We start from the raw sequence: 23,133 nt of genomic DNA, 5'->3' as shown, positions 1-23,133 counted from the left end.
CTCTCTGACTTTGGTTAGTAAGCTAGACCGTTCAGAAAGAACCCAACTTTACTGTGCTTGATGCTGCGAATCTGTGCAGAGCTTCAGGATCGAGCAATTCAATGGGAGCACAGAGGGAGAAGCAGAAAGAGGAGGAGGAAGAGATTCTTTAGGTCATATGTCAACAAAGACTTCAGCTTCACAAGCTCCGACCCCTCTTGTCTTGCTTTAGCCAACAACAGAGATAGCTGCAGGGGCTTTCATCCTCACCGTCATCAGCACAATGTCAAGGAGAAAGCCCTACAGCCTTGCTGTCTGTTTGGCCAGAGCACATTCAGTTTCCCTGCCAGTATCCTTTCTGAGCCTTCTCGCCCTTATATCTATTCTACATCCTTCTTCGATCCATAACAGACAGCTGAGAGTACGTGGGGTCTGCTGTAGAGTTGTCGGGAAGCAACTAACGTGTGGTGCATGGAAAGCCATGAATATAAAGTGTGTGTTTGTGGCCTTCATTGTGCTGAGTTGACAGCTGCTGGGCTGCGAGATTGCCGTACAGCAGGACCCGAAGGTGGTGTCACACCGGCTGGTTTCTTCTCTTTTGGGCCATCTTCCAGTTATTTCAGCTCTCCATCACACTGCTTCTAATCTCATTCTCCGCACCGTTGATGCGCTGATGGCACCCAGCTCAGAATACATGGTATGGGCTGCTATATTTAATCTGAGAAAAGCAAACATTCCTCCGACTAATGCCATTTCCACGCTGAAATGAGCCACAGGTTAATTTACAATCCAGTTTATAGAATAGGCCATGAGCCCCAGCTGAGAGAGGGGAAGAGAATTTGTTCCAAAATGTCTGTGTTTCAGCACTGAGTGACAGACCTGCACTTTTACTGCAAGTGGAGGCAATTAAACAGGAGAATAAACTGCATTGCCAGAATCATGTATCACCGCTAACTTTTGGATACTTTTGCTCTGTGGCTGTTTGTCATAGTGTGGATAAGGTCCCTTCGTTCCAATTAAGAAATCTTAATGCCAGAGCAGGGGTATTCAAAGTCTGACACTGTGGGGCTCCTTCAGATAAATCTCAGACAGCAGCAGGGGATTTTAACATGAAGTATAATGTGTTAAGCCTTTTTTTTTTCATTTTGGCAAATTGTCACCATTAAAAGTATGCCAAATTGTGATGATTCTCTGGAGTTATAAGGCATAGCGAGGCATTTAGTGTTATTAGTTTAGCATAGCATAAAGACTGAAAGCAGGAGGAAACACCTAGCCTGGCTCTGTCCAAAGGTAAAACATCCACCTACCAGCACCTCTAAAGAATCACAATTAACTAATTAACAATGGTATTTTGTAATTCATACAAATAACCATTTCTTTTACCTAGCTAGCTGTTTCTCCCTGTTTCCAGTCAGCATGCGTGTGGTATCAATCTTCTCAAATAAAATCAACAAAGCAAATCAAAATGAGGAACTGGTCCTTTAAAAAAGATCCAGTAAGAGACTATGTTTCAGATGTCATCTCTTACCAAATTAGCAAATATCACATATTAGTATGTTGAGACTCAAAGAGATGTTGAGACTTTATTCTTCTTATTCAATTTAGTGTGAATGCAGGTCATGTTTAATTATGGATCATTAGTGAACCTCACTCTGACTGCTATGTCCCAGGCACCTCTCACACACGCTCTTATTGTTGAACACTACAGCATATTATTAATGGTTGAGGCTTCCAGTCCTTCTAACTCTGTGAAGTCTGGCTCCTGGCCACACTTTCACAGCATTATTAATTCTCTCCCTTTGCCCTCCCTCCTCCGTCCTCCTCTCTCCCTTCATGTTTCCCTGCCTCTATAGTTCATTACATCTCATTACCACAGCCAGAGCAGAATGTGGAGAAGGTGTGAAGATGAGATCAGCTCAGTGTACAATGCATTGAGAGCAAGAGGCCATGTACTGTCAAGTTCAAGGGACTTTTATAACTATACTATGAGAATCTTTAGAAAAACACAGGACATAGCTTCATTCTCTCTGTTCAGACAGGCTGGTTGAATTACAGTATTACTGTCTTCCGCTCAGGGCTGTCAGTGGTGCAGTCTTACAGAGGCAGGCTTGTGGTCAGAGGCTGTTATTTGTGTTATTCACAAACTGGGCGGATGTAGCCCGAAGCTGTATGCATTAAATATTTTAAAGTGTTGTGATGATGTTGGTGATGCTCCTCTGTTCACCGACAGTCACAATATACCGAAAATGGTGAATTAATCAATTAGAAAATATGAACGCAACTTCTACAATGTGACACAGTCATTTCTTTCATGTGCCTCTGCAGCGGTCCTCGGGATTCTGTCTGTCAGCTTGTTGAAAGCTTGTCACGCTGCCCCACAGTTATTCTCAGCTCAGTGAGTTATCGCTCTTTGATTGCGGAATAAAACATGACATGCAGTCAGGGCCTGGACAAGGAACCCGCCGGGGTCGGGAGAGGTTGACAGGGAGTCATCAGAATATACATCATGCGGCTGAGTGTCATTTTTGGTTAACACACGGCCAGAAGATGGTCTCTGCCCTTTGTTCGGACTCGGACTGTGTGATAGCGGGCCTTGACATGGCTCCTACAAGGGCATCTGGCACTTATGACAGATGACAATTAGCTTTGCAGGTGCCCCTGCTGCATTCAATGCTGTTATTAAAAGCCGCTGCTTCAGTTTGCAGTATGTTCATAGGCCTTCACACAGTCTCTGGTGAGAAGACACTGAGAAGAACTGACTTTCAGCTGAGTAGTCCAAACTGCAGATTACTGATGACACTGTGTGTATTTGTGTCTATGCCTCTACTAACTGTTGTGTCTTTATGTCCATCCTCAGGTACACAGAAGAAGAGATTCGACAGAAAGTGAGCACATTCAGACAAATGCTGATGGACAAGGAGGGCGTTATCACCAGAGAGGGCTCACACACACAGCCAGTGTAAGTTACTGCACATCAGGTTTAATGTCTGTGTAGTGTGTGTTAGGGGTGTAACGCAAATCTGTATCTATATCTTTTTATGTCACAAAACTACCAATATTTGTATCTGTATTCAGCAGTGGTGGAAGAAGTACTTGAATCTTAGTAAAAGCAACAATACCACAGTGTTACAAGTTGCAAGTAAAAGTCGCATCAAAATATACTTAAAGTATCAAAAGTAAAATTACTCATAATGCTGAATGGCCCATTTCAGAATAATGTAAATTGTACTTAAGTACAGTACTTGAGTGAATGTACTAAGTAACTTTCCACCACTGATGGTCAGACTTATACTGAAAGTGGGCATGACTTAAATCAGATGCTGTGAAATTGTCTAGTCTGCTTATATTTGTGCATTGAATTGTTTTTACTGTCATTTATAAATGGCAAATGGACTGTACTTGGAGAGCGCCTTTGTAGTCATCCGCCCACTCAAAGCACTTGACACTACATGTCACATTCACCCCATTCATGAACTGATGGCACAGTCATCAGGAGCAATTTGGGGTACAGTATCTTGCCAAAGGACATTTTGACAGGCAGGCTGGTGGAAGCCAGGGTTGGAACCGCTGATCTTCAAATTAGTGTGCGACCCGCTCTACCTCCAACTCCTGCCCTAAACTCCTAACTAAAGTCCTATAAGTTACACTGCCAACTCGGTAACCACACAAGATCCTGCTTCTTCTTATTTTCTTCTTCTTCTTCTTCTTCTTCTTCTTCTTTTGTGGTTTAATGGCGGTTGGCATCCAAAATGTTGCATTACCGCCGGCTACTGGATGATTGAGTTTTCCCAGTGCAATAAATTTACAGTGCCCACCCAAAGTACTCCTATTCAGTGCATTGTCCGTTCTGTCTCAGACTCAATGGTCTGAGATGGTATAAATCCTTCCCTCAGTGTAGTGACTATTTCTTCTCCTGATATGTCTGCAATGTCCAAGAATCTCCTTGCCACATCCAGCATCATCTTGATCCTCTCTGACTTGCTCTTGATTTCCACAGCACAATTAATCACCATAGCAATAAATGCCAGAAATTGCTTCTTGTCCGTGCATGTTATATTCCGCTCAACCCCATTCCTTTTCGGCTCCTGTTCCTTTTGCACTGCTGCTGGTTCTTCCTTCCTTTCCCTTCCTTTAATGGTTTCGGCATATGACAAACCCTCTTCCGCTCTGATTTTACTCACTACTATTTGTTTTATTTTTTCCTGACATTGTGCTGACCCCGCATGGTGATTTCCCGCACAGTGAATGCACTTTGCTTGTTGCTGCTCCTCTTCCCACTCCTCTCTTTCACAATTGTTCTTCCCACATCTCTCACATCTTCTGGCTCCGCTACATACTGCTGCCACATGTCCATACTCCTGACAACAGAAACACCGTAAAAGAGTTTTTTCATAAGGCCTCACCCTGTAACGTATGTAGTCTAAATACTCCCTCAAAAGTCAAACACATAGTTACTTTGCTCCCTTTCTCCTTGACGGAATCTTGTAATTCTCGCCTCACAAACACCTTCAATACCGCGAATTTCCTCGTATTCCACTGATAGTGGTACGCCGCTTATTACTCCTTTCTTTTTGATTTCTGACCCGAGTGGGAAATATTTCATACAGATATAATTTCCATCTGTTTTAATCCTCAAAGCTCTCTCTGCTGCCTTGATACACAGTCAATGATAACCATCCCACTCCTTGTTTGATCGACCAACATCTCCAAGTTTTTCTCCAACAAACTTTCCAACCTTGTGCGAGTCCTTGTAGATCCCATCCATTCTTGTCACTACTATCATACCCACTCAATACATCTCTTCAGATCTTCTTGCCTGGCTGACATCACTTGAAACACTATCCTGCTTCCTTTTCCTATTCACAAATCCTTTTGTGTCTTCTGTCTTTCCTGCTGCGCTCTCCTCGCTCTCCTCTGACTCCATTTCCCTCTTCTCGTGTCCGCAATCCAACCGACAACCTGCCACCTCCACATATCCTGCGTTCCTGTGGAGCGTAGGTTGTGTACTATGGTTGTGCTCGTCCCCAGGAATTAACGCTACATTTCCGCGAGATGCAGTTCTGCACATGAACGTGGGGGCAGACACTTTTGAGAGGTTTTGAGGTGAGAAATCAACTGTGTAGAACTTGAATATTGACAGTTTTACGAAAGTTAATGGTGAATCCTAAATGTGCGCAAATGTTTTCGGAGTTAAGAAGCTCCACAAGCACCCGCGATGTTAGCGGTGCCGGCCGGTGTTATGCAGAGTTTTGCATGCATGCACCTCCAAAAACTGCTTTTAAACGCTATAATATAATTTGTGGGGTACATCAATGGTGATAAATGATTTGGGGCATATATTTTAAGAACGTTTATAGTCGTTAATGATTTATTACACTTGGTAGAAGTATAATTTCTTATGATTTAGCAAAAATTTATGGTGATAACCGCATTTGACCAAAGAGCACTGAAAAGGACCTTAAAAGGTGGATGCGTAATTCGGCAGAACAGATGTAGATGTAGGCAACCTGCCGAGATTTGCATCCACCTCTTTTCTCAGCATGAATTAGTGTTACCGCGAGGTGCATGCAATTCTCGGCAGGCATGCAGAATTCGGCACAACACCTGCCGGCCTGTCACGCCCACAGAGCCCTCTGGTTCCAGTTACATAGACCACTGCAGCAGCAACAACAGAGCAGCAACGACAAAGGAAGAAAGGCCACAACTGGATAAAATGCGTTCGAGATGACGGCGGCTGACTTTCGCCATCTTGATAACGTTAGTCTAACGTGAGCTGCAGGTGACTGCAGGGGCAGGGTATAAAAACAGCGCATCAGCTTGCTTTGAGCTGAGATCAATGACATTTGCAAAGAAAAATCGAATACTGCAGCTATATGAACCCAAAGTAAACCCTTTGCTGTGATTTAATTGCAACAGATCAAACTGATGCCGAAATAACTACAATATGATGTGGGGGTTTTTTGGACATATGAATTCATGCTTTGTCAGGTCTGTCAGCAAGTAAGCAGGACAACAATTTGTCAAAATGTTTGTTTTCCGAATGGAGTTCGGATCGATCAGCGCTATGCTATGCTAAGCTGTTCACAGTAAAGTACAACGATAGCTGGAAAAAAGTTAGACACATTTTCTGAACTCACCAGGTAGTTCAACTTCCTAGCTTTCTTTTCTCCAAGCAACAGTTTTTATATAAATATGAAGTAGTAATCCAGCAAACTCCCGTGCCATCCGACGCTAACAACAGTGGAACCGGATGTGCACGGAACTAGCTGCCGAGAAGCGCGAGTGAAGGTAAATCAAGCTCTAATCCCAAAAACTAAAGTAAAAAGCTAATTTAATAAAAGCAGTTAACTCTGAGCTCCTTGCACGGGTAAACGGCGTAGAGCATAATCCAGACCAACTAGGGGTGTTTATTTGCCCGAAAGCTGCAGCGCTGCTCCCCGTACATTTCCCCGTTCTTTAGCAGCTCTCTGTCGGCCAGCGGATTGTCATTATACCGCTAGGCTTTCACAACATCGAGTCAAGAAAATTTCTCGCCCAAGTTGAAAAATTTTAACCCACGCGAACCAGCGAAAAATGCCTCTTTTTTTTGTGGCTTTGCATTGACTTTGTATGTAATCAAGCTGCCCAAAACGCTGGATTCCCTTTCAGTGTGCACAGCGCTGCATGAAGTCAAATGCACCTATAGTTTCAATGTTCGTACCGCTGTCTTTACAATCTGAGTAATGGTTTAACATTATAAAGCAAACATCTGGCTCATAATGTAGCCTACAGAACATTCTGTGCTTATAAAACTTATGAGCGCTTTGGAAAAATAATGAAAGGGGGCTGTTGCTTTATTATTCTAAATAGACATTACATTGTTAGTGTACAGTTGTGGTTATAGTACTTGCTTTAATATGCTATTATTTTATATGGTTCCAAAGCAAAAATTAAACGTTGAGGTCTCATGGAGGATGCTGGCTAATGGCAAACATGTTAAGTGCAATCAGTGAATTATAGGAGTGTCCTACACTGTCTTGGCTTCTTCCCTGGTTTCCCCCTGGCGCTGATACTGGTGTTCATTCTAAATAGTAAACTTGTTCACTTAATGGTAACATTAGCTAGTTAGGCTGTGTGTTGGAGATCAGTAAGTCACTTGAAAGATATTTAATTAGTTAACTGGTTTAATAAGGGTTAGGGGGTGACAAAAATAATCGTGACTATTCCACTAATCAAATAAATAATTAACAAATTAGTCGACCACAAAAATAATCATTAGTTGCAGCCCTAGTAGTGTGCATGCATTCACTACTACTCTCCTTGGTGTACTATCAACCTTTTTTTTCCTAATAATTTATTAGAGATCCTAAAGAGCTTTGTATCCCTGATGGTAAATTAATTACAAAATGAATACAAATGATTTATAGTTATTGAATCTAATAAAACTAGACAGCCATAAATATCAAATGTAAGCAGAAATTGATTTTAAAAGAGGTTATGAGAAATGGCCTGTCAGTCTAATAATGTCATCAGGCAGTCGGTTCCAAAGAATATGGACCATAATTGCAAAAGTGCAATACATTTTTCATTTGAATCCTTGGCTTTTGACTGATCATGCCTCTCTCTGAGTACACAGGGAATAGTGAAACCCCGGTGCTTTGAAAATAATCAGCAGCATTTTAAAGTCTACTCTAAACTCTGCTGGAAGCCAATGAGGCAAAGATTGGCATGATAATTGACAATTTGTTTAGCGTTAAGCCTCGCTCTAGCTTTGAGCATGAGGTGGGTGGGGGGGTTGGGGGAGCATCTCATCTAAGGCAAGCATAGGTGGAATAAAAGGATTCTAAATAAATGATTGTGTGTTCATCCAGATCACAGAAAGACACACACACACTCTTTCACAAAGGTCACTGCTTCAGCCGTCAGAAACATGAGAAACAGCACAGCAGCATGTAGGCGTGGATGCCCTCCTGAGTCAGTCCATCATACTGTATGTGTGAATGATTAAGAGACGCAGTGTGGTGGTGGCGACGTGGTCCCGCTGTCTGTGAACTAATGACGCTGATGCTTCCTGTCTCACATACTAGACTAATGATTCTGCCTCCTCTGACATTGAACCAGACCACGCTGAAATGAGGAGGAAGGCTGATGGAGGGGGTTTATATTACAGTAGGATGAATATAAAGAGCATTTGTGCTCCAGAGAAAGTAAACTATGAGAGGAAGCGTTTGATTTGCTTTGCTTTTCGCAGTAGTTCTCTCTTAAGGGTGCTTCTTAATTGGGTCAATTTGGGATGTCAGAGCTTGCCTCAAATTTGACAACTTTCCCTCTTCAGAAAGGCCTTGATGTGGAAAATTCTAGAAGTTTGTTATTTGCAGGGCTGTTATCCCCCCACCCCTCATACTCAACACTCACTCCGGCCCTCACACACACAAACACACAGAACTAGAGACCCCTGGTTTTTGTCTGGACCCCTGGTCCTTTTTAGCAATGCTAGCAGCATTGCTCTATGGACAGCAGTGTCAGTCTGTCGGTATGTGAGTTCACCATTTTGGTCCAGACTGAAATACCTCAACAACCATTGGATTGTTCTTCCGATGATGAAACCCACTGACATGCACCACCATGAGATTGACAATTTCTTTTGTGTGTGTGAAATATCTTGACAGCTATTGGACTGATTGCCAGGAAATTGTGCACACACATGCATGTCCCCTTCAGGATGAATTAATTATTTAGTGAACCCTTGACTTTTCTTTTCTTGCACCACCACGAGGGAAACATTTCACTTCATTTTTACTTTGGTTTATGAGCGAATGTCTGCAAAACTCCATTGTTAAGTTTTTTATGGAGTGGTGGTACAAATGTGTAAGAAACCACTTTGAAAAGAAAGAACCACACATGTTTATACACAGCTCTATTGGCTGTGTGTATCCCACTGTATGCCTATAACTTTATTCTGTGACCAGTAGAGCTTCATCTCAACGTAATTTAACTTCAAGCAAAAAAAAATTTGTTATAGTTAAAAGACAAAGCATGTAGATTTGCTAAATGATACAATGCTCCATCATGATCTCAAATATACTGCTGCCTTCAGTGTGGTTGAGTTTGCTCACCTGGGAGGTTTTATTCATATTATTTATCTTTTCCATGGGGACCTTTACTATTCACAGCCTAGGCCACTTAGCTGTAGCTTACACACTAGCAAGAAGCAGCACTAAACATGCATGTGCTAGCTCATAACTCTGTTTACCAATGTCCCACATCGATTAGCCTGCAGAATGGATGGGAACACGGAGCGTGAGAAGGAATGGAAAGCTATTCAGGCTTACAACACAGAGACTGTCTGATCAGAGCAGGATCAATGGGGAAGCTGACCCTGGGCTTGGCACAGCCTGATCAATATCTGATCAGAAATGCCTGGAATCAATGTTTCATCATTAACAGAGATATAATATTTCATTTGAGCAAATATTTATCTTTTCCCCCATGATTACAGACATGTCATCTTAAACCTCCAGCCAGGTCAATTCTTAATATATATCTTAATATGACCACCATAAAGCTTCTAGGTTTGCCCCCACCCTCATATTGAGGAGTAATCAATCCGACCCCCACCTACCTCCTCCCAGAATAACAAACTATAACTCTCTGCAGCAATAGAAATATATCCAGGCCTTCAGTGGCAGAGTGGCTGTCTGAGCGGGGATATGAATGGGCTGCATTACTTTGTGCTGCAGCCCTGAGGAGGGCCTTGGCGATAGTCCATCACTGCCAGGTCCCAGGGACAGTGGCTGAATTAGGGAGCATCTTGCCTCACCAGGCCACCATTAGGAACAGAGACACTCACTCATCTGCCTAACACGGACGCCATCTAGATCACGACCAGACTGGACAGATGTCTCCGGAATATTGGAGCATGACATCAATTAAAAGATTAGAGACAGGGTGGGGAATTAGTTGATTTATTGCTAATGAATAAGCAGGGGGACAAGTAGATAGTTTCAATTGTTGTTAATTGCTTTTTTTGGCAGTGTGCTTTTCCCGACCCTACAGGGACTCTGGTCTTAGGCAAAAGGCAGAAAGACTGGAGGCTAAACTGAAATTCAAAATTTGAGATTTTAAATGTAGGAAGTTTTAGTAAATTCAAGTATTGTAAATGTGAAGGTCTCTCCACCAGAGACACCCCCAGAGAAAAATACACCCTTGGCGCAATCTACTACAGGGTGCTGTGTATTTGTGTCCCTCTTCTCAGCCCAACATTCAAATATTCTCTTTTTGCAATGATAAAATGAGTGCCTCCAACTTACAGAGTATGCTTTAGTATCTGAACTGCCATCTAGTCTATATTCACTCAGTTTCTAACTTAATAGTGTTCCCAACTTTGTTAAGATTAAAACTGTTTGAGATCTGAACTGTCACACCCACACTGCCCACAGTTGTTTACTTCTCTCCTCAATTGATTCTGTCCTGTGAGACTGCGGCTTTTGCTGCTCAAGATCGAATTAACATGATTTTTGTAATGCAAGTTTATTCATCAGAGCGAGCGTTGCTGTTTGTGTGTGTGTGTGTGTGCGTTGAGCTCAAACACTTTTCTGCATATGTGTATGGAAAAGGCTGTCAGTGTGATGTGGGGTTATTTGCTGGCACTTGGCATCCCTGCTGTGCCCAGTGGTTCTCATCCAATTAAGGGCTCTGTTGCCTCGTTTCTTTCTAACTAACAGCCAGGCCTGTTCCTGTTCTCACTCTCCTTCCACATATTATACACTTTCTATGTCTTTTTTCTACACCACCCTACCCTCCTGATCTGATGTAAAATTTGTTTGTGTGCCTTGTGTGTGTTTGATCTCCTCACACTTCCTTTGCACTAGCTTTGGCAACATCTTTCCGTATGTCGTTTCACCCTCTTTGTCTCCTGCCTGCTTTGATCACTCTCTTACTAATTGAGGCTGCATGGTTAGTCATCGAGGTTATGTCTCTGTCATCATCACTCTAATCCAAATAATTTCTACATATACTTCCACATGCTACATCTCTGTGTAAAAAAAAGTAGCAGATAGCCCAGAGCATGACCTGCTGGCTTTATTACAACATTGGGACATGACAAGGTCACAGAGATAGGACTGCATGAGGGGGAAATAATCAGTGTGGTGTGTTTTTTATCTGTTTCTTTAACACACATTGAGCCTGCAAGGTCAGATCTGGTGGATCAGAGGAGGCCGCATAAGAGAGAAGGGGCCAGGGAGGATTATGGAGGAGGCTGATGCCATCTGGTTGTGTGTACAATACAATATGTGTGAGAAACCAGTGGGAAGATATGAATCCCACAAGCTGAGCTGTAAGAGTGAGAGAGAGGATGGCATTATCATTGTTGGGGTGACAGAAGATTGCAAATGATAGTATAGAACCACTGTCACAAAAATCTTTATCGGCATCACATTTTTATGAACTTGTCGCATTTTTAACTAATACTGATGCTCTAGGGACGGCAAGGCCACTTTGGTCCAGAAGTATCTCAGCAACTATTTATTGGATTGCCATGATATTGTTTACAGACATTCATGTCCCCAAAAGATGAATCCCACTGACCTTGGAGATGACTGACTTTTTACCCAGCACCACCTTCAGGTTGACATTTGCGGTTTTAAAGGAAACGGTTTTGACAACTGTTGGATGGATTGAATCTGAACAAATCTAAGGATTTATCATTAAGATTGTTTGTTCGAGAATCATCTAAACTAAGATGGTAAACATTATACCTGTTAAACAACTGCATGTTAGCTTTGGCACAGTGCGCATGTTAGCATGCTGACGTTAGCATTTAGCTCACAACACTGCTGTGCCTTGCCTGTTTAAGGCTGTATTGCTGAGACCACCAGGGCTTACCATACATCCACAGACTTGCTACCCCTCTTACTCACAATACTCACACACAAATCAAAACACTTTTTAGATCCATGAATCTTGTGTTTTCAGGGTCAACCACCTGCACTATGAGCCTAACGAGTATGAAGAGGACCCTCAATTGGTTGGCTATGAAGATGGAGACTATGACCACGATTACCACAGTGACAACAGGTAAAGCAGATGTTCAAACACACACATACTGTATAAGGGTGATGTGTTCACCAGCTCTGACCCCTCGAGAGGTGAGTTAAATCAGCTACATTATCTCCTTCCAAAAAAATAATCTCAGGATTAAAATGCTCTTCACAGCATCCACCAGCAGATTAGACACCACTATCTTTATGTTTGAAAACTACAATGTGGACGGTCATTTAGATTGTGCTCTCTCTCTGCATGTCACTATACAGAAAAGATTAAGTGTAATTTCCTCTAAGCGATTTCCTGTCTCCATTGTAAGATATATTGCATGAATATTGTGTGTTGTGGCAGAATGAATTGAGGAAATGAGAAAATAGACACTTGCCGCCTTGTTATCGGCACAGCAGCAAATAACTATAATCAGAAATTTATTTTTTCTGAAAATTATAATAACAATCACTTGTAAATTATTTCTGCCGTTCTCACTCTCGATCTCGCTCTCCCTCTTGTTCTCTCTTTCTGTGGGCAATTCAGAGTAAAGAGGAAATCAAGCAGCTCTCCATCCCCTCGTCCAAAGAAAAGGAAGAAGAAGAAATCTGGCCGCCGAAGGAGTCGGTAAGTGGAAGCAGCTTCCACTGATGAAGACATTTCTCCATTTTTCTTTTTTCTAGCTTCGTTGACAGAATAATTACACTGAGGTTTTGGGAAACGGAATCCCAATTATTTTGGTGTGAATATTGCAAACGAGCCATCAGATACTGCAATTGTGGAGAGAGGGAATAAATCTGTAGGGGGACATTACCAAAGCATAGTCTCATCCTCGATTTTCTTATGACAAGATCAGCAAAAGAAATAGAGAAAGTGAGAGAGAGAAGGAAAAGGTGCGTTGGTGCTAAACAGAAGAAAGAATAAGAAGAGAAAGGCAGAGGGATGAATAGATCTGGGGACAAAGAGAGACTTGGTGAGAAAAATCAGCTGAGCAACTCTAGGATGAAACCTTTGCTAACAATGATCCCCTCTGAGGTCTAATGTAGTGTAACACAATGATGAGTGAAACGCCAGCAGCAATCAGAGACTCATTTTGCAGTCATGGCATGCAAATGTCTCCCTTCTCTCCGTCAATAGGTTTGGCAGCTCCTCACCCACTCACAGAGAGAAGAAGAAAAAGAGTGGGAAGAAACACAAGCGAGACAGGTGAGTGTGTACATAGTGTGAGTGTCATCAGAGACATGCCATCACAAGAAAGAAACTCTGACTTTTCAAGGGCTCGTCAACAGTTGCCCTCGCAGTGATGGACGTGAAAGGAAGATGAGGAGAAAAACAGAACTGAAGAAGGAAAGACTAGAAGATAGGGAGAATAAGGAAGTGATAAAGGAAAAGAAAAAAACAAGAAATCGAAAAGAGAAAGACTAAAAGAAGAAAGACATGATTCAAGGAAAAAAATGGACAGAAAAGATTGGAAGATGGGTAGAAAAGGAAGAAGAATGGTAGAGTTACATTAAGACATTAAGAAAAAGAAAGGAAAGGAAAGACAATGGGTGAGAGGAAGGAGGGAAGAGATGAAAGACAGCAAAGTATAAAGGAAGGAAGAGAAGAAAGAGCAAGAGCTCATCAGCCAATACTTGTGCAATGCCTTGGGATATCATAACGATAATAAGCAATTGTAGAGTGCCCTCCTCCTCCAATTTCTCTTGTTCTCCGCCTGACTCGGGGAGTGGGGCTAAATGTGTTGCTCTAATAACCCAGCCTGTATGGGGGCGCACAACACAAGAAAAATGAGCCTCTCACCAAATTGCTGAGCATCACTGCACTGCCCCGCTCTTGTTTCCCACCTCTCATCCATCCACGCACATCCAAATTCCCCCCTCGCCCTCTCTCCTCATCCTCACACCTCCCTCCCAGCTTCGCACCAAAGCTGCTCTGCATTGCAGGTTCTGTTGATATATGAATAATGTATAGATTAGGCACAGGGGGGGGGGGTGCAGCATGCAGCGTTCCTCCCCAGAGTAGCCAGTCTCCCTTGATGCTAATCTACTTTTCAGCGTGCACTTTAGGAGGGGCGGAGGAGGGATACTGTCCTGATAAAATTCATACCGCTGCGTTTCCGTAATATACAGCTTACTTTCAAACAGCCCAGATTGGACCCATGTGTCTCACATACTACCCATGTCCTTGTAATAGAAAGTTGGGTGATTTAGCTGTGACCAGAGTGTGGGATAGGAGAGAAGAATAATAAGCTCTCCAGAATAAAGCCTCATATACAGCAGTCCCCAGTTGGTTTCCTCCAGTGGGGAAACATGAGCTGCTACTGGGGCCACAGCTCTGAGTCACGTATCAGCCACATACATTACTGTGACAGCTTTATTACTCCCCTTTCAGGGAAATCAACACACTTTGTGCCGCTGTTCTCTCCCACTCCACTGCATGTTGGAGGTGTGTAAAATAGGAGAGGAGATATAGGGCTCTTCAGGAAAATAGCAACAACTCTCACAGACCGGTCGGACTAATCACCATGGAAACTGCAATGAGGGTGAGAGTGATACGGAGGGGATGTGTCACTCAAACGCTGAGGGCCGAGGAATGGCCGGCCTCCCCATCATTACTGTTTGTGAATCTCGGAGCTTATTAGTCCTGCTTTGTCGCAGGGAGCAGCATCTTCTACAGCCAGAAATCAAATTAAAAAATAAGCGTGACATGCAGCACCTGTAGAAAACCCGCTGGGAAAGCTTGCTGTGAGCGCTCCCTGGGGACATATCTGCACATATGCATGTGACTCAGATTGATTAGCATGGTGGAAGCTCACATGCACATCATTAAATATTCCGTTTAGGAGTTGGCACACGAAAATACATGCTGCTGTTCACAGTGACTTGAACATATATTCTGTGACAAAGCTAAGCCTGTGAGTGGTAGCTGTAGCCTTACGCTGCTTTGTGTATGAGCGCCTGTTTTTAATATTTGGAATGCTGTTATCATTCATACAGGATGTTGAGGTATATTTGTCATCAGATGTACATTTAAATATAGTATACTACTTGTTATCTGTATACTCAGGGGAAATACCCTGCTGCTAAAGGAATCTCAACTGCATGTGAGGCTTAGACACCTTCAGGGACACTTTGTTGTTTCAATATTCTTTGGAGGTGAAAACATATAACAAAAGAAATTTTTAAAAATCACGTGGCACACAGGTTGATGACAGCACAGATTAGATTTAGGGTTCAGCTTCCAGCATTTGTCCAAAATACTACCTCGGATGTCCTAGAATTTATTTCAGGAAGCAGGTTTTCACAAATTCCCAGAACCACCTCAAATCTGGAACGTGGACTGATGCCAAAATACCTTTTCTGGGTAAAAGGTAGATTACTCAGTAAACCTGCTTCTTAGAACAGGCCCCCAGATCCACAGTTGTAGCATAATGCATACGAATTATTCAGTTGAGTATTACGTGATGTCGTTGTCATGATATCGTCTTTATAATGAGTGTTTTTTTATTATAGATCTGCATCTGGCTCCAGGAAAAAGAGGAGATACAGGTGTGTATGAAACAATAAAAAAAAAAAACAACGCTCAGCACTGTTTACAATATTGTTCAGGAAAGTGTGCACCAAAGTAAAATGTTGCAAATGAGTTTTCTTGTGTACGGTGTGTGTTATTGTCATTTCTGCCTATTGATTACTGTTTGTTCAAAAGACAATGCAATCCATATGGGTGAGTGGTACACTGAGTTCGCTTTTTTTATAAAGGGAATGCGTGTTTCCCATGCTTTACTGTACACCACTTCATTATCTTACGTATGGCATTTGTTTCAGATCGGGCAGCCCAAAGAACAAACACAAAGACAAGAACAAACAGAAAAAAAGGTGAGACGCACATCGAATCGCTCTACTACCATTTACAGGGTAATGTTGAGCTGACAGAAAAACCTACATGTCTGCTTTTTTTCCAGTAAATTCACATTCATTAGCTGTAAAATTTAGTGTATATACAGTATACAGTGTGCAATGCATAAGAAGTTAAGCACAATGTGCCCTCTGCACGCAGTAAAGCAAACAGTAAACAATAGTGTCAGTCCTCAACAATGGGTACAATTGGAATCACGTTCATCTCTCATACATTTATGTTGGTATTTTACACCCATTATCTCAGGCTCAGACATAGAGAATGTTAATGACTGTAAAGCACATCTTCTAAGCACTATGTGTGCGTTCAGCACAATTTCCATGCCATACATTGCACCCTGTCTTGATTAGAATATATATTGAAAGCGTTTGGCAGTGCACGGACTGTTTTACATATCATGAGATAGAATGCTGAGATAGAATGCTGAGCTGGCTGTGGCACGCGTGTCCCCGTGATGAATGCATACATACACATGGCTTTATGTATTTATATGTATGCTTGCGTGTGGTGTGTTCATCCATTTTGTTGTCAATCAGGTCCCCTGGTGAAACCCCCCAGTAGGAGTTCACAGCGTCAAGGCAGCTGCTGTAGCTCCCGTAGCGCCTCCTTGTCCTCAACTCGGAGCACCTCCAAATCCCCCGCCAGGTAGACTCCTCAACACACACACACACACACACACACACTCACACATATGAACATGCACACTTCTGATATTACAAATGCCCCCCCCCCCCCCCCCCCCGCACTTGTCTTATAATAAGCAACACGAATGGCGGTGATATCTTTTGAGTGTTATTAAAAAATAATATCAGCAACTGCTGACAGTTGCTACTGCTGTAGCCTCGAGGTGCTACTAGCAGAGATAAGGAGCTGGCTACAGAGGTCTGGTAAGTTCACTTCTCCACACCCACATTTACAAACTTATATATATATATTATAAAATATATTTTGTACAGTCACTCCAAAACATGTTTCAGATGGGGCGTGCTCACCTCTGTCTCTGTAATGCAGTCATCTACAGGATCTACTTCTTAACCTTAACTTAAGTCCAAATGCACGTTAAGAGGAGTATGGGCCCTGATCTAGGTCCACAGAAGAAAATGTTTTACAGTGCTGTTCCCCCAGGAAGCGGGGTTTCTGTTCTTTACCTAGTGTGTTGCTGTGTGGTTCTGCTCTTCCAGACTGAACTCCAAGCACAAGACGGACGGACAAAAGCCCTCCGGCACCTCGCTGTCCCCGGGCCCCAACACGCCCGCCACCTGGCACAACGGGGACCACACCCAGCGAAGCCGCAACGGCAAGGCCGGCAGACTCAACCACTCCGAGGGCGAGAAAGGGCACGATGTATGTAATCTCCTCTATTTTGCTTCCACACCCCCACCCTCCCCCCACCCACTCCAACGGTACCTACCACAGTCTCAACAAATGCGTTTTATCTTGCTCTTTTGTGTTGGTTGACATGAATTCTCATCTTCTTTGATAGTGAAAGATTTTATTTCATTTTCTTTATCAGTTATTCCTAGGTTGTAGGCCACTTTCTATTATTAATATTATTATTTTTGACATGTAAAAGACACTCCTGTCCTGTGTAAAATATGCTGCTCCTGCTCCTTTGTTTCTGGCTCTCTTTGACTCCTGTGCCATCTTGATTTCTTTGTTTGTTCTTGTTGTTTGCCGGTAACAGAGGGAGGAAGCAAAGAGAAGAAAAGGTCTAGTGTTTCTGTTCAGGACGCATCCTCTGAGTCGAAACAAAAAATTAGCATACCACAACTCAGATGGAAATATGAACCACACACAGTGTTTCCAAATGAATGAGCAACAAAATGTGTTGTTTTTTTCCGAGCGGGTGCCTGCTAAGGCTAGAGCTAATAAAAAGTAGTTGAGCCAGGGACAGTTATGACTACTTCTAACATTTGCTCCCCCCAAAACGTGCCTTCCCCGTGAAGAAATATCAATGAAAATGTGTCTATCAGGAATGGGAACTTCAAAGTTTTACTACAGATAAAGTCTTAATTAGCCAGTGTTGCAAGAGTCACGATCAGGCGTCTGATTGTGCTTTAAAGTGATAACAACCTGCAGTTCCTCCTTAAGCTGACTAATCCAGTTACAGATGGAAAGTATTGATCCAAGCATGCAAAAATGAATTCTAACAAGGTGCAGGTATCAGCTGTTTGGAAGAATTAAAATGCCAAAATAAAAACCAATTAATCAAAGATATAAACCGAAATACAATACAATACATATAATATATATACTGTATACATATACATATATTCCTACGTATTTATTGTATCCTAAATAAATTAAAAGCATATCCTAAGAGGAGGGTTAAATTAATAAATCATACCTCAAACCACATTCTTAGGAATTGTTTTGCCAGCTGAAATCCAAACACACACCTAAGACAGTCAAGTGCAGTTTTGTATGATGGTGGGGTTAGCTAGTTTTACATTTTACAGGAAGAGAAAAGAGAGGGATTTTGAAATAGAAATATTCAAAAGTATTTTATTTCTTTCATTTCTTTCATTTCATTTCTTTAGAATCAAATCACAACACAGAAAACATGTATTGCATTTCAGCAGAGGTGCAAGGGAGCTTTTTCTTCTTCAAAATCGAGATTCTTCATACATACCCAAATGAAAAACAATCACAGCTTGGGGGCGGAACGATGGACGGGTGGACCGTGGCTTGAATCATTACTGGCAAAAGCTGATGGCAGCCATGGCAGACAGTCTTTCACATTAAAACAGTTTTTAAAACAGCTGCAGGCACACTACTCTAGCATATAATTTCTAAAGGTCAGTCAGTCAACCAGAAATGTAGCTAAATGTTAAGTCCATAGTAAAAGCTAAATAGTGGGTTAATGTGTTTTTCATTTGATTGTGACACAGTTCATACATACATACATACATAAAAAGTGTGTTTTATTTTACTTGAATTCTTTGTTTGATTAAGGCATTTTATATATTTGATGGGGGCGAGCCATGTCCCAAAACTGGTTTGCAAAAACCTAATCCATGTCATGCCACAGGGTAGAGCCTTTAAGTATTGAAGGCGTTACGACTATTCTTAAAATTAACAGTCCACAGTAGACTCCTAAAGTATTATAAATCTCATATATATTGGCTCCATTGAAAAGAAGCTTTGCTGTTAGTCTCTGATTACCTCAAAGACACTGCCTGTGATGAGTTTTAAATCACCTCTTCGCTGCTATTATAGAAACAACCTTGCTCTTCCATACTGTAAACGGATAATTAGAGCTGGAGAAGGATGACAGCCATTATGTCAGAATAAAACAAAAGACAAACGGATTGCTTGTGAAATAATCTTTCTCCGATGAGTAAGCATCTAAATGGGCTGCAGACATCCTGTAAACACTCCAGAGAACTGATGTCTTCTATTTTCTACTCCAGCTTGCATGTGTCTACGAGGTCTCATCTGATCTCTCTCTCTCTTTCTCTTTCTCTCTCTCTCTCTCTCTGCTTATTTCATTCATTACTGTTTTTTTCCCCTTATCAATTTAAGTGGTATTTACCCATGAATAAATGCCCAAATCTTTCTGTCTCATTTATATAAAAAGCACTCAAATGCTTTGGAACTGGACCAAGTAGGTTAACTGGGTATGTGTAATAGTTTCTTCTTGTCAATACAGTTGTCTTTCTTCTCAAGCACATGCTCTGCTCAGTGATAGATCCTCTTCTCCTCCAGGCGCCCAAGATCTCCTGCCAAACCACCAGGAGTTAAACACTATGCTCCTCTCTACTGCTTTACCATGTCGATGTGCATGTTGCCCCTAGGTGACAGTATCTCTTATGTCCCTGACATTTGTTTCTGCGCTATCTGCTCAGGCCAATGGAGAATGACAAGGGAGGTCTGTTTGATCATGTACTTTTGAGCCATTCAGTTGAGATGTAGTGAAAGAGGAGCATTTAATTGGCTCACATTTTTTATGCAGCATCTTTGAAGCTTAAGGTGATGTTGCCACTAATCTTTCCCAAAAGTATTTGTTTCATCCCCCAAACTGAAATGTTTGCACAGGAGGATGGTTATGTGCGACAGATCCTGGATCCAACTGAAGTTTGATTTTACTGCAGCAGTTGTGTGGTTTAGCAAATGTTCTGTATAGCAGCTCTGGTTGTCTATCTATCATCTCAGTTTGTGTTCCTGTAGTCGTCCTCTAGCCCCGTTTGGAACCGTCTCATGCACTGCGGGGGAGACAGTCCTGGATGCTTCCCATAGAAAAGCTTAGAGCAACGGCTGTGCACTGCTCTTTATTGGAGGTGGAGAAGTTGGGCACGTGTGCATTTGCCAAATCAACAAGTTAGTCCCTGGAAAACTGAAACATGGTGTCAGCAAAGCATAAATCTTACATTTGTGCACCTACATGTTTTTTTTATATTAAGTGTGGAATGGGCTCCTTGCTGCTCCTCTCCTTTGTTTAAAGAGAGCTGGCTTTAAGGATGTGGACACACTGGCTAGTTTGGTAAAAATAAAAAATAAAAACATTTTTAAAAAACATGTGCGCCCCCAACTCTGGTAAAGAGCAGCGCACAGCCGCTCCTTCAAGCTTTTCAATGGGAAGCATCCGGCACTCTTGCACAGCGAATGAGAGAGTCCCACACAGGACTAGTTGTCCTTTTGCTCATTCTTAATGGATGTCGTCAAACACTTCAAACACAAGTACATGGACTCTTGAATATAACTAGGACAACTCACACATTTATTAACATGTTTGTTATTTTAAAGGGACCCAAGCCATTTTGTTAGTAAGCTCCCTGTTCTCGTAACAGTTTAAACAGCAGATTTGACAAAGCTCCTTAAGGCTGTCTCTTACCGTTCCTGTGTTTACAGTGAATAATAAATCAAAAAGACTGCCTGGAAGAAAGTTGGGCTGACGTCCAAAAAGTTCAGAGTAGAGGAAGTGCCGCTACTGAGGAAGACCCAGGCCAAAATGTGACTGGGGTCCCTTTCAAATGTGCTGACTCTTTAGTTGTCCATCTTAGCAGTGACTGCCTCTCAACACTCTTCTACCACCCCTCCTCCTCCTCCTCCTCCTCCTCCTCCTCCTCTCCTACCTGTTCATCTGTGTCATGTGTGACTCACATCTCACTCTGGTTGTCCTGGCATTTTTCTTCCCCCGTATCTCTCACATCTGCCAGCTCTGCATGCCCTCTTCCTCCTCCTCCTCCTCCTCCTCCTCCCCCCGTCCTCCTCCCCCACTTTTCCTTCTACCTACTTTACTCTACATGGGTGTCCACTAATATGAAAGTTAACTCTATCCGCTTACTTCTATCCTTTCCCCCCATTTTGATACAAATATGGCTGCATTTGTACAAGCGAAAAAGACAAAGCAAATCATGTAGTTTTTAGATTCATCCTTTGTTTTCTATTTTTAGTTTGATTTGAATTCCATCTGGATTCTTTTATTTTTCCTCCCCTCCATTTTCTTTGTACTTTTTGGTTTGTTTATTTCTCCTTGGTCTCTGGACAAAATATGTAGCTTTGATACTAAAAGAGGTCATTGTCTTTTTCCCATTTCGCTGCGGAGAACATTCCTTTCTCCTTTTTTCTTTTTTCTTTCTTTCCTTTTTTTGTTGATATTGCATACGTGTCACTGATTGAAATGGAAGGTAGGTAATGCTTTGCCTACGCACGTGATCTTTATGCAGATGAGAATGTGACAAGCACCCTAGCCTGAGTGACGTCAATGTTTCTCTCTCTCTCTTTCTCTGTGTCTTTCTCTCTTCCTGTTATTTACCAATGGTCTTTAACCAAATTAATTTAACGTCATCAATTATGATTTGACTCTTAAAAGATTGGATTACGTAGAGCTCTGGTTTTTCTCTTTCCTCCTTAACTTCATTCTGAAGTCCAATATCCCGCTCTATCTTCCAGGTTCATTTCTTTCTCCACTTTTGTTTTCTTTCTGTTTTGGTAGAATGCATTCCTGTTTGTCCAGCATCTCTCTGTTTGTTGGTGAATTAGTACATCCGTCTTATGATTTTCACCACATTTATTTCCACGACTGTTCCTAACAACTGTCATGAGCACCAGTGGTTGTGTGTTTTCTTATTATACCGCTTAGCTGTCTTCGCTATAGTTGAGAACGGCTCTTCTTTCTGCCAGTCGGTGCTTTTGTTGTGTCTCTGATTACGAAGCCGTTCAGACAGGCACATGATAATGCATGCAGAAGAGCCGGCTGTATTTGGTTTCATGCAAAAAACGCCTTTTGGAGATTTACCCTCTTTTTATGACCTGCTTACAATGGGCGGTGTATAACTGTGCATCATGAGTTTCAGTCCCCAACTCCTATTGAATCACTTATCCAAGTTCTATTTTTGTTGAATGCTTAAAATAGAGCTTTGGAATAGATTTTAACTCCCTATACGCAGTTTATAGGATAAGGCTGGCATCACTCTACGTTTTGCTTACTGTGAACAAATCCCTTGAAAAGACCTAAACCAACAATGTATTTTCCACATTCATCGTCTTAGGTTAGCATGCTAACATTCACTAATTAGCTCTAAACACACAGTACAGCTGAGGCTGATGTGAATGTCATTAGTTTAGCATAGTTGTTCATAAATCAAGATATTGGAAGAAATATATTTTGATCAGATGATGGCACTAGATCAGAATATTACCAAAGTAAGTAGGATTCATCATCTGGGGAACATACTTCCATCTGTACCAAAAGTGGACCAGCCAACTGACATTGCCATCCATAGTGCCATGCTAGCTGCTGTAGCTAATCTGGTCACGGTATTTTTTAGCAAACATCATTTAAACAGGAGTAAAAAGTACTGCAGCAGGACCATCTATGTGAGTGTATGATGTCTCAAAATAAACTGCAGGGCCTATGTTCATACTAAAGGAACATGTCACCCAATGCAACAATGTAGCTCTATGGCAAAGAGGAATAAGCTATTTCGAGCTATCATGATAGGATCAATTCATCGTTGGTTTTGGTCTTTGCGTGGGATTTATTTACGATAAGGAAAATACAGATATCTTTTAAGACAGTGGCGATTTTCAAGTTTATTGAAGTGTATTCACGACTCTAAAAGTAGCTTTTCACTTTAAAATACCAAAGGTTTCCAGTCACATGGATTAGATACAATTTTACAGACCTTTCACAAGTGTTTTATTGGGGATCTTACCTTAGTCGATTCCCTCCACAATAACCTCTGCTTGCTATGAAATGTGCTTGAACCCGAGTCAATCTCA

General features: G+C 41.9%; 1 protein-coding gene across 1 annotated transcript in view; it reads left to right on the top strand.

Moving 5' to 3' along the window:
• Nucleotides 1-23,133, top strand: part of srrm3 (serine/arginine repetitive matrix 3) — a 66,701-nt gene that overhangs the window by 37,141 nt on the left and 6,427 nt on the right. Inside the window, 9 exon segments of the mRNA XM_038709723.1 lie at nt 2,837-2,938; nt 11,935-12,036; nt 12,538-12,618; nt 13,129-13,197; nt 15,504-15,539; nt 15,816-15,866; nt 16,443-16,458; nt 16,460-16,551; nt 17,088-17,250. Coding sequence (XP_038565651.1) covers nt 2,837-2,938; nt 11,935-12,036; nt 12,538-12,618; nt 13,129-13,197; nt 15,504-15,539; nt 15,816-15,866; nt 16,443-16,458; nt 16,460-16,551; nt 17,088-17,250 — 712 coding nt within the window.

Source organism: Micropterus salmoides, unplaced genomic scaffold (genome assembly GCF_014851395.1).
Source record: "Micropterus salmoides isolate LMB-PRFRI ecotype aquatic unplaced genomic scaffold, ASM1485139v1 Ms_hic_scaffold_9, whole genome shotgun sequence".
Lineage (NCBI taxonomy): Eukaryota > Metazoa > Chordata > Actinopteri > Centrarchiformes > Centrarchidae > Micropterus > Micropterus salmoides.
This window is presented reverse-complemented; position numbering and strand designations above follow the sequence as displayed.